General features: G+C 44.2%; 1 protein-coding gene across 1 annotated transcript in view; it reads left to right on the top strand.

Moving 5' to 3' along the window:
- Positions 1-5601: 5601 nt before the first annotated feature.
- The window catches only part of LOC308282903 (inactive phospholipase C-like protein 2), a gene marked incomplete at both ends in the record, with an annotated part of 118858 nt that continues 111510 nt past the window's right edge, over positions 5602-12949 (top strand). Inside the window, one exon of the mRNA XM_080723292.1 lies at positions 5602-5922. Coding sequence (XP_080579418.1) covers positions 5602-5922 — 321 coding nt within the window. The remainder of the gene's footprint in view (positions 5923-12949) is intronic.

Raw genomic sequence — 12949 nt, 5'->3', positions numbered from 1 at the left:
ACTCCCCTCATGCTCACCAGTCAGATTCAAACCCAGCTCTTCACTCCACTCATGTTCAGATCATTGAACAAACTGCTGTAGTAGTGAGTGACGCTTCTAGATTATGGTCTAGCTTTTGTTCTTTATCAACTTCAGTGCTCCCTCTTGTCATTTAGCTCTTGTGCTATATTCTTGGAGGTTTTTGCCAGTTGATTTGTTTTGCTTGTATTAACTCTCCTCTCCTCTGCTTCAGATGTCACTCTTGCCTGCCAGTTGCTCGGCTCTGTCTGACATGCACCCAGGGGCGTCACAATAGAGGGGGGGGGGGGGGGGGGGGGGACTGAGTTACTAGGGCCCAAGGTGGAGGGGCCTTAATTATTTTATACTTTAGCTATTGGAAAATAGCAGATCTACAAGCTCGCAGCGAAGCGCTGTGAGCTTGTAGATGTGCTATTTTTGAAAAGTCGTGAAAACGTGTGCAAAATTTTGAATATACGTATTATAAGCAAACATTTGTAACTCACATGTTGCTTCTGGGGGGTCCCTGGAACAAAATATTTTGAGATAGGGGTCCGTGGCCAAATACATATCATTTTGAGGGTCCTTCACATGAAAACATTTGAGCACCAATAGGTTTTTCAAAAAACCTTAGAAGGATTTGAAATATTCAAAGACCTGCACACATTTTCAAGATTTTTCAAAAATAGCAGATCTACAAGCTTGCAGAGCAACACTCAGTGCTGCGCTGTGAGCTTGTATAGCTGCTATTTTTCAATAGTTAAAGCACAAAATAATGCCTAATAATGCATTCCCAGTCTAAATGGATTAAACCCCCTCCCCCTATGAAGAACATTCACGAGGGGCCCGCAGTGAATCCTTGTACCCAGGGCCAGAATTTGGTGCGACACCCCTGTTTGGGTCTGCCAGTTCTTGGTATTGTGACATCCGTTTCATCTTTCTATTTGTTAGATCACATTATTGATAACCTAAAAGCAACAAAGTCCTTGATAAATCTTCAAATCCCCAGAGAAAAGCAATAAGCAATAAATCTCAACCTTCTCCACAAGCTAGATTCACAACCTGGCACAGAGGCTTGAATAGGCCATTAATGTTTTTATAGCTCATATAAAATTACGAAATTAAGTGATGCTTACAATGGATGAATGAACATGATAAGCGTGACAACACCTTTCATATCTCAAGGATAATGAGCCCTGTGCCTGCCAATATGGTGGGTGGCATCACTAATTGGACTACGGGGAGGGACAGGGACATTTCCCACGACAAGTGAGCTTCTTTCTTCAGCTGTCATCACTCTCTCATCCTCCCTATGGTCCCTGTAAACTCCCCCTAAACATACACGCATGACCTTCCATACAGGAATGAGGTCAACCATGTCATCAGACTATATGATAGCCTACAACATACATGGGCAACTGGCGGCCCGGGGGCCACCTTCACTTAATGCGGCCCGCAGGTTAATACTGGAATACCAAACATGACCTGCTTTAATTCCATCAGTCTATGTTAGTAGCTTAATGACTAGTATAGTAGTATTAAAATGTATTTTTTTTATGTCAAATGTTTTTGTATTTAAGTTCTTAAAGTTAACATGAGTATATAATTAAATGTGTTTGAAATTAAATCAAAATGTTACATTTTAGGATTCCAATTAAAATATAACAAAAAAAAATCAGGATTCCAATTCAAAAGATGCAAAAATAGCTGATCTACAAGCTCAAAACGCATCGCAGTGCGATACGTTTTGAGCTTGTAGATCTGCTATTTTTGCTTATTTTGTATGAGATACTAGAATGACAAAGTAGGACGTAACAATATGCAATGTGGCCCTCTGGAGTGAAGGTGGAAATATAGTGGCCCTCGCCATCATCAAAGTTGCCCACCCCTGGCCTACAACAAACAACTAGAAGCAGTGCTCTTCCGAGCACAGGTCTCCACCAGGCCGTGTGTCCTGGTGGTGCTACTGTATAGGCCAATGTAAAAAGGGTGGCATATGTTCTTCACCATAGATCTTTCATGGAAATCGGACGCTGCATGCATGATTTGAAGCATTGTGTTCCAAAAATGTGTTTTGCTAAACTCTACCTGTTGGTGGCGCTATAACAGGCCAATGTGAAAAAAGGTAGCATTTGTTCCTTGACCTAGTGGGAATATGTGTGGCAAATTTCACGGTAATCGCAAGCTGCGTTGATGATTTGAAGCATTTTGTTCAAAAACTGAGCAATCCTGCAAACTTTGGAAGCTAATATTAGCCAATCAGGATGGAATATGAAATATCAGACGGATCTGACTTGATCACATGACTATAGAGATACTGTGTACCGATTTGCGTGATTTTTGGATAAAATCTCAAGGAGTAATATCCAAAAATGTGTTTTACATAAGTCGGCCCAAAGGTGGCGCTATAAAAGGCTGATGTGAAAAATGCAGGGCAAAGGTTTATCCTTAGTCTCTAGGGAGTGCGCTTACAAAGTTTGAAACTGATCGGTGGAGTTATAGGTAAAACCACAAATCGGCCTGTTATAGCGCCACCATGAGGCTGATTTAAAAAAAATTAAGTGGCATTTCTTCCTCGGCCTAGTGGGAACGTGTGTGCGCGATTTCATGATAATTGCACTTTGCGTTTGGGATTTGAGGCATTTTGTTCAAAACGGCTCAATCCTACAAACTTTGGAAGCCAATCTTAGCCAATTAGGAAGGAATATGCAAAAGCGGACAGATATGTGTCGATCACATGACTGTCGAGATACTGCCTACCGATTTGTAGGATTTTTGGACAAAATCTGTAAGAGTAGTGCACAGAAATGTGTTTTGCGAACATCGGCCACTAGGTGGCGCTAGAAAAGGCCCATTTGAAAAATTTAGGGCAGAGGTTCTAGATTGGCATCCAGGGAATGTGTGTGCTCACTTTGGCAGCGACCGGGCCAACGGTGACTGAGATTAACTGCACACAAACTGCGAGGACACGCGGACGGACGGACGGACGGACGGACGGACGGACGGACGCACGGACGGACGCACGCACACACGGACGGACGGACGCACGCACACACGGACGGACGGACGAAGGGGAAAACATACTCTCCCCCAAGCCTTCGGCTGGTGGAGACAATAATAGAGTGTGCTTGTCAACATAGCTATAGGCTAGGCCAGGGTTGGGCAACTTTGATGACAGGGAGGGCCACTGTATTTCCACACTCACTCCAGGGGGCCACAATGCATATTGTTGCTGTCGACAGAAACCTCTTATCTCCATGTTTGAACGTAACTTATTTCGTAAATTGATGTCCCACTCCATCACTCTACTGTCACGAATAAGTAGCTAAAAATCTACAAGCGCTAAACGTGTCGCAATGCGGCGTGTTCTTTATTTAGTTATACTGTGCTTACAATATGTAAACTTTATTACAAATAAGTTGGACATAAAAAGAGTACAATTTTAAGTCCTCAAAGACTACAAATATGAACTGAAGTAATTAAAGGAGGTCCTTTTTTGCATGTTTGGTATTAATATATCAGTATATTCGTATTCCGATATTAACCTGTGGGCCGCATTAAGTGAAGGTGGGGGCCGCATGTGGCCCCCGAGCCGCCAGTGCCCATGTATGGGCTAGGCCAATGGTTCTCAAAGTGAGGTCCAGGGATCCCCCCGGTGTCCTTGAGGGAGTTCCAGGGGGTCCCCAGCTAAATGATAGTTAGGAACCAAATGGACCCTTATGGGAATGTAACCCCGAGAGTAGCCTACAAATGGAACCCAGTGTATTTGTACACTCCCTGAGTTAAATTAACATTGATTTTACAATATAAATTTGGGTCTCAGAAATACCATTAAATGGTGGTCTGTAGCCTATAATGCATGTCAAACTGGCAGGCTTGTCAACTCTCCTGGATTTCCCAGGAGTCTCCTGGATTTTGACCCCATCTCCTGGCATGCTCCTGGATTGGCAAATCTCCTGGATTTCTCCTGGATTTGGTATCAAACTCCCAAAATTCACCAGAACACAGGAAATTACATCTACTATGTTAATTTTTTTCTGGGGGAGGACCCACAGACCCCCCGCTTTAGGGGTGGGGCAATGAATGCAAGAAAGATCAGACACATATTCACTTAAGTAATGACTTAAAAATTAGAAGTCATCATTAAAGATGTCCTTTGGTTCAGTCATCAAATCTGTGCACCTACATATGGCATTTTAAGGCTGAAATTGTACCCTGATAAACATATAAAAATGCACAAAATTCACCAGAACACAGAAAATTACATCTACTATGTTACATTTTTTCTGGGAGGGGAACCCCCAGACCCCCCGCTTTAAGGGTTGGGGGCAATGCATGCAAGAAAGATCATATACATGTAATGACTTAAAGATGAGAAGTCATTATTATTCACCTACATTTGTCATTTTAAGGCTGAAATTGTACCAGTGCTAGTAAATCAAGCCTGATAAAAGTATCAAACATGCACAAAATTCAACAGAACACAGGAAAATATATATCTGTTAAGAGGTTTTGGGGAGAGGACCCCCAGACCCCGGTAGGGGAGTTCCGCGCATCCCCCAAAAAATAAATCTCCTGGATTCTGACCGTCCAATGTTGACAACCCTGCAAACTGGGGTCCTTGAAATGACCTTAAAATGTTTGGGGATCACTGCTAGGGCCACAAACCTCTTATGGGGGTGGGGTCCCTGGCATATCTTTTCAAATGGGGGTCCGCAGGCTAATAAGTTTCAATTTGGGGGTCCTTGACATGAAAAAGTTTTAGAACCACTGGGCTAACAATATAATATAGGCTGCCTACCCTACATATCAAGTTAAATTGAACAGTGAGCGAATGGACAGCATTCAATGGGCTGTTTTAAATCTGCACAGTTAGTGAGTCTTATTGACTTCTTCAACTTCGTTGCGTGCGTGCGTGTCGAGTGGCAGCTTCGTGTGTGTTCTTCGTGCCTTGTGCTGCTATAGCCCATTGTGTGCGTGTGCGTGAGCGCGCGTGTGCACTGAGCAAATAATGTTTGAAATCTTGCGCGCACACGGTCTTGAATTTATCCCGCGGATGCACGTGGGGGAAGCGCTCGCATTCACAGGCAGGCAGTGGTCCTTCCTTCCTTCAGCCGTCCAAGCAATGCGTTCCGTGGAGAGAGAGTCACCAGAACTGGACGCAACATGGGCGCTGTGTGCTGCTGTATGCAGCTCAAGAATGACCAAAGTGTGAGCTAGCAATAGAAGAGACAGTGGTGCTTTTTATTACAAGACACCGAAAGACAGTGTTTTCGTCTGAAAGAAAGGTTCGCCTGGACGTGCGCGGAAAGCTAATCTGTGGATCTGGATCCGGGAACGCCATCTGCTCATTTCACGATCGAGCGGATCTGGAAGAGTTTGATCAGCTGCACATTTCAACCTCGCCGAGCCTCGGGTCCGATGCATGCGCCCTGGTGATGTAGCCTATACTGTCTGGTGGTGATGATGATGATGATGATGATGAGCCCATGAGAGGAGAGCGACCCCTAAACGTCCGCACACTTAAAACGAGTCCTCTGCTTGGAGACAATGGGCCATTACATTGTGGCTGTGGCGGTTTTACTGTAACACCTTGGGCGGATCATGGCAGGGGTACACGCTTCTGAGGCTGTGTCGGGACGCTTTTTAGACACTGCCATCGGCGCCCCTCCAGCCCAGGGCGCGACGAACATCGCGGTTTTAAATAACGATGCCACCGCGTTACCGGCGACCGGCACCCGGGCGTACTTGGACGTTTCTAGCGCTGCCCTCGGTGGTGCCGGACACCCGGTCTATGGGGCCGAGGGAGTTTATACCAATGGACGATACAAGGAGCACGGCAGCCCCAGGATGGGCGGCAGGAGCCGGGATAATTCTGCTGAGCGAAGCCACGGAGGAATAAACACACCTTGCGGCATTATGAAGGTTGGTTTGGTTGATAAAGGCTTTTTCGCCTTGACTCGAGTCGTGGGTGATCAAGCTGACAGACCAGGGGGTGATGATGCTGATGATATAACGTGCATGCAAAACATAGTCTAACAATCGTTTTGCAACATTATGATCAATATGGCTTCAGTGGGTGTTAATTAAGCCTATTAGCATTGCACGAATACTCTTTAATTGACTTACTTTCATTCACAAGAAGTTGGTTTCAGATAGTATCTGTGCTTCTCATGGATGGCACACACACACACACACACACACACACACACACACACACACACACACACACACACACACACACACACACACACACACACGCCCTTAAAAGGAAAGGAGCAACATTGTTTCAAGGATCCAAGTGTCCAGACATGTCTGTCTGATAGAGTTATACCAGTCAGTGTAATGTCTGATCATTGTGTTCTAGTATGAAGCCACTCCAGCTGCTGTTTCTGCCCATTGCACATCAAAGCCGGTGAAATGGGTCCTCCTCCTATCCCAGTGGTTTACCTCTAGGCTAGATCATAGGCTATACACTCCTCTGACTGTACTGTAGAAAACTTTTTGTATTTAAATTGGCACTGGCCATGCAGTATTGATTGCCAAAAGAATAATGCCAAATGTGTATGTGTGTGTGTGTGTGTGTGTGTGTGTGTGTGTGTGTGTGTGTGTGTGTGTGTGTGTGTGTGTGTGTGTGTGTGTGTGTGTGTGTGTGTGTGTGTGTGTGTGTGTGTGTGCGCGCGCGTGCACACACACAATTAATGGTCATTAAACAAAAGTAGCTTACAGTAGTAACAGTCTCTCTGTATTGTACCTGGTCTCTAACCTTTTATGCATGAGGAGGAGGAGGATGCATTGTCTATTTTATTAGCTGAACAGAATTGACCTTGGATTCTTATTGGTGGACTTTGACGTCTGTCTGTGTGTAGGTGAGACACTGTGGCAGAATCTAGTGGCATTCTGTATATCACTGCATGTCACTGTGGCAGAATCTAGTGGCATTCTGTATATCACTGCATGTCACTGTGCCAGTTTGCTAGGCAACCGTCACATAAACCCAGGAAAATTCCCTGTTTCCCCCCATTATTGGATTCCAGGCATGTGAGTGAACAGACAGCACTGCCTCCCAGAAACGTGTGTGTGTGTGTGTGTGTGTGTGTGTGTGTGTGTGTGTGTGTGTGTGTGTGTGTGTGTGTGTGTGTGTGTGTGTGTGTGTGTGTGTGTGTGTGTGTGTGTGTGTGTGTGTGTGTGTGTGTGTGTGTGTGTGTGTGTGTGTGTGCACAACATGTTGCAGCCCACACATACGTGTGTGCATGCACCCACACAATGTATGTAGTGTAGTGTAGGTGCTCTGCCCTTTCTGGACCGTTTATCCCATTGAGACCTTTATATAAATTCTTCTAAATCGTATCAGTTTACTGAAACCTATGTTTCTATATTAGTGGTTCTCAAACTTTTTAAAACCAAGGACCCCCAGAATTATATGTATTTGGCTGCAGACCCCCATTCCCAAAATATCTTGTTCCAGGGACCCCCAGAAGCAAAGATTTGAGTTACAAATGTTGCTTTAGAAATATATATACAGTATATTCAAGATTTGCAAAAAATGTTCAAGATGGGCTTATTTCAAGAATAGCACATCTTCAAAAAGGGATCTCTGAAGAAGAAATAAAGAGGCACACTGTCAAGGATGTTTCAGTCATTTATTTTGACCTTCACAGACTTGTGTCCTATACGCACCTGTCACCAACTTTTGAGGTGTGCATCAGCCTTGTCTTTAAAAGAATAGCAGATCTACAAGCTCATAGCGTGGCGTTTGTAAATAGCTAAAGTATAAAATAATGGTTAAAATCCAAAGTGACACAGATTTATTTTTCTAAACAAACGGGTTAATGATCATCATCAATCAACCAATCGACTGTCTTCCACCTTGGAGCAATGGAACCTATCCACGAGTTTCCAACGCCCCATAGTGCATTGCGCAAACGTCTGCATCGAGGTTCCGCCGCCGATTTACAAGCTCACAACGGGTTGCATCTGCGACGCGACGTGAGCTTGTATGTCTGCTGTTAAACCCGGAAGTTTGGTCCTGATAGTCTCCAGTAAACCCCCAGGGAAACTTGTGGATACGTATTATACTTTTAAGTTCTTTAGTTAGCATCACTTCTTAATGTTAAACTACCATTAAAAGTGTTTCGCCAGTTATTTGGGCGCCCACTTGCAATACCCTCGCGGCCCACCAGTGGGCCCCGGCCCACAGGTTGAGAACCAGTGATGTAGTGGCGGGAGTATAATATGGAGTGTAAAAATGGACCCTTTTGGGAATGTGCAGTGTATCTTGGCATCTTACAGTTTAGACAATGAGGTTCTTATGCCACATACCTGACTGCTCCCTGTGTTGAATGTGCCTGTTCTTTGAAACATTTCGTTGCTGTCGGGTGGAAACCTTGTATGTCCGAAACCGTTCCTTTTACTATTATTATTTAAAAAACAAGTTAAAGTAGTCAAAATAGGCGATCTACAAGCACGATGCGAGGCGTTGTGTGCTTGTAGATCTGCTATTTTCACTCCATTTGTGCAACACTCTTGTATGATGAAGTAGGGCTTTCATTCATGAAAGAACATACTATTTTGAAACCTGGACATACGAGGTTTCTGCCCGACAGTGACGATTTGGGATATCAAACGGGACACAGAGGCCACAAGTCCCCCATCTAGCTTCCTCCAGAGAGTCCAGTCTGATTCCCTCAAGTTTAGAAGAATAATATGACAGGAATGCTTCAGGGGATCAGGCTGTCTAAACATGACTGATCTCAGATCTTTAAAAGCTGTCTCACTGCCATGTTAGCGTGATATTATTACGCACTGCTGTCCTGCTGTGTCTGCTGCTAAGCACAGTGTGCTGGGATGTGGCAGTGTGCTGGGACGTTGAACCACTGCTGTAGTCGTTTTAATGTAATGTCTGATTTATAGGCCTATACTTCCACTGTGTGTGCCAGAAATAGTCCCGCTCCTTTGGGGTATCTCTTGTCACTGTACATTTGCGCATATGTAAAATGTGTACTCTGCATTCAACCCATCCTAACTATTTTAGGAGCAGTGGGGCACTATTAATACAGTGCCTGCCGCCCGCTGATCTACAAGCTCGCACAGCGCCATGATCAGGAGTCTTCGCCATGCTGGCTTGTGGACATTTGTGTCAAAAATTAGTAGACAAACCCATAAAGAACTCTGAGGGTGTATGGGTCCATTTGGTTCCATTTATGCTCTCAGAGTTATGGGAGACCTTGAATATAAACGTTAAAGAACCGCTGTGCCATGCATAGTGTCATAGTAAATCACATATTCACATACTTTATTCTGACGAAAACCTGGAGACTGACATTCAGTAATTGGGTCTGATCAAATAAGAACATTATAGGCCCTAATAGTAATAACTAAATCTAGAATTTGCCACGGACGACACCAAGTCTTGCCACGTACACACATTTGTCCGTGTATGGACATATTGATGACCCCTGGGCATGATTCGGTGTGGTGTGAGCTTGTAGATCTGCTGTTTTCTGTGTGCGACACCGACACACAGCTAATGATAAATTAGGCTTCTGTGTATAGACAAACCTCTGTGGATTCAGAGTAGAGACCTGAAAATGGTCTCCATGGACTAACGCTGGATCTGAGACCAGCAGAAAGGTTCCATAATTATGATGTACAGTAATGGAAATGGGTGGCTGTCAGATGGAACAGCTTGAATGACAGCATTGAAATGCTGGCAGACAACTCATCTGATATGTGTGTGTCTGCCTGGGTAAATGGTAAATGGTGCATTTATATAGCGTTTATTCCAAAGCACCTACTGTAGATTGCGCATACATTCACCCATGCACACACACATTCATACACCGCGTCGCATTGTGAGCTTGTAGATCGGCTATTTCCACTATCAATGTTCTTTTTTAAGTGTAAAATTGTGAAATATGGAAGTAATTTCTTTGTATATTTAAGTTATGTGTCATGATTGCCATGTGCAACTTCAAAGCCTAAAAGCCAAACAGGAACGGCAAATACACAATTAAATCGTTAATCGCAATTATTTGAGTGACAATTAATCGTCATGTAAAATTTCATAATCGTGACAGCCCTATATGCGCGTGTGTGTGCACACGCACGCATGTCTTGTGTTCCACCAAATCATGTCTGCATAGGTGCTCTGACTGCTTGCCATCATGACAGCTTTGTAGAGCAGGTTTCTGCTTTCAGTACTGTACAGTATATCGTCACTGTCAGGCAGAAACCTCGTATCTCCATGTTTCAAATGTGTATGTTTTTTAGTAAATTAAAGCCCTACAATGCTACATCATACAAAAGTCTCTCACAAAAGTAGTGAAAATAGCACATCTTCTACAAGCACATAACGCCTCACGATTCGAGGCGTTGTCTGCTTGTTGATCGGCTGTTCTCACTCGTTTAAATCCTTTTTAAAATAATAGCAAAAAAAGGAAGGTTTTGGACATACAAGATTTCCACCTGACAACGGCTATATATAATGTCCTGTGCGCGACAAAACCATTTTCAGAGAACGGCTACAGTATAACAAGCTTATACGTACGTCAAAGCGGCCAGAGAGATTTTCACAGATATGCTCGGCACATGGCCAAGGACACTGTTCTGTCTCTTTGACCACCTCTGGAAAGGAACATGTTGTATCCCATACTGTAGCTGTGACGCCATGAGCACCTAAAGAGAGCAGCCACGGTGAGGAATCTGGGTCATCGTTCATGTAGGTTTAATTCATGTCTCGCTCTATCATAGACCCAGAGTCCCCCACACTTCGATAGGGAGGGGGGGTGCTGGTGGGGGTGGTAAATGAGTAATTACATCACTGCATTGCCTCGTTAACTTGAACTACAGCAGCTAGACCCAATGAGAGGAGTCTGACCCTTAGGGGTCTATTTGGTTCCATTTTGTACACTTGCAGTTACAGACCTAAGGGTCCATTTGGCTCCTAACTATCAATCCAGACCCGGTGAGAACCTGTACCGGGGACGTGCAGCGCGACGCATTGTGAGCTTGGAGGTTGGCTCCTCGGCTATTTTCGGTGTGTGATACCACACTGAACTAAGCATAATCAAGTCAATACTGGAGATGTGGCGCAACAGCATGGATTTCTACACATTCTTTCAACATAAGATGCTGCATTCAAGTTCAGGAGAGTTTGGACAAGGCAATTTTCTTGAATGCTGCCTTCATGTGTGGCATGGAAAGAGGGCAATTGCATTTCTTTCACCATAGTAAAAACTGCATTCATGGTCTGGAGAGGGCATTTTTTTTACAGACGGATAAAGCCCCCTTTGAAGTCTGTGTGTGCACATGCCTGACCTGTACCGTAAGTGGGCATCCAAACACTGTTGTCTTATCATGTCCACAGTGACGGTTGTCTGGAACCAGACCAATCTGCCAGTGCAGTGATATAGTCTGGCCACGCGAGGCTAAGGTGGCGGTGTTGTCGTGGATAGACAATAAAGTGGCTGGGGGTTGTTGGGGGTTCTTGTTATGTAAGCCTGGACAGCTGTAGGACCGGCTCCAGTCTGGCTGTTGGGTGCAGGCCAACTGCCAGCCAGCATGCCCAGCGGAGGAAAACAGGGTTTGACAGAAAAAATAATATATATATAAGATTTGTTTTGGGCTTTTTATGCCTTTATTGGATAGGACAGTAGACTGACAGGAAATGGGGGGAGAGATGGGGAGCGACATGTGGCAAAGGTCGTCCGGATCGGGGTTTTGAACCCGGCGACGCCGTCAGGCATCAATGCCTATGTGGTATGAGCCTAGACCAGTAGGCCAGCGGGCACCCCAGAACAAATTGATTATAACAAGCATCCATCGACAGCCCAGTACATTAATTGCAACTCCTCAGTTCCCCCCTGATCTCTGTCCTCCTAATGAGGATCTAAATGAAGATGGACCATGTGCCTTCAAAGACACAAACGAAAGTGTACAACGCAGTGAGAAAAGTTGAGGCATCGTCAATCCATTGGCGAAAGAAGCAAAGAAATGTGTGCCGTTATCGGCGTTATGCATGATGGACCAATTAGCATAAGGATCACACGGTCACCAGTCTGTCTTAATGGAGCCAGACCAATGGCATTCCTGATTTTGGAGAGTCAACGAAATATGAATATGTTTTGACTGATATTTTGTAAAAGAAAAGGTTTCTATTTGATAACATTTCACTTATAAGCAAATAAAATAAACACTAATAATTTAAGCCCTATTCAAAGATAATAATAATAAAAAAAAGTTGATCTACAAGCTCACATCTTGCCTCAATGTATTGCGGGAAAGAATAATTACTAATACTGAAATAAGTAAAATTATAGCTGATATTTTGGCCAAAGTGATGTATCGGTCAGGCTCTATTTTTCATCAGATGTAAAGTTTAAACAAATAAGCTCCTATTTTTGGAGCGGTGAAAGCGCTCCCAATAGACAGGTATGTCTGTGGGTGGGTGGGTGGCTGGCTATGTGGCTGGCTGGCTGGGTATGTCTGTAGCCTGGCAATACCTTGAGTGGCCACACACAACACACAAGTTAAAGGAGAGGCGCTGTTGTGCAGGCACACACACACACAGCTTCTATGGCACTATTGTGCAGACTAGACACACACACACACACACACACACACACACACACACACACACACACACACACACACACACACACACACACACACACACGGTATAGCTGCTCAGATTCACCGCTCCACTTCGAACCGAGGTTTGATTTTTTTCTTCATCCTCAGAATTGCATACTTCCCTACTTAGATCTAGGCCATCTAAATATAGGGTAATATCCCTTTTATGGAAGGTCATAATACCCTGTTCTACTTGTTTTTAAATAACAGAAGATCCTGTGAGTATAAATGGTAATTTGATATAGTTTTTTTGAAAGCCTTTCGCTCCAGACGTGCCTCTGGCCAAATGACGCATTCTACAACATACATGCTACTACAG

Source organism: Nannobrachium achirus (genome assembly GCF_963921795.1).
Source record: "Nannobrachium achirus genome assembly, chromosome: 4".
NCBI classification, from domain to species: Eukaryota; Metazoa; Chordata; class Actinopteri; order Myctophiformes; family Myctophidae; genus Nannobrachium; species Nannobrachium achirus.
The sequence above is the reverse complement of the archived record's forward strand: the minus strand, read 5'-3'. Positions and strand labels throughout refer to the sequence as shown.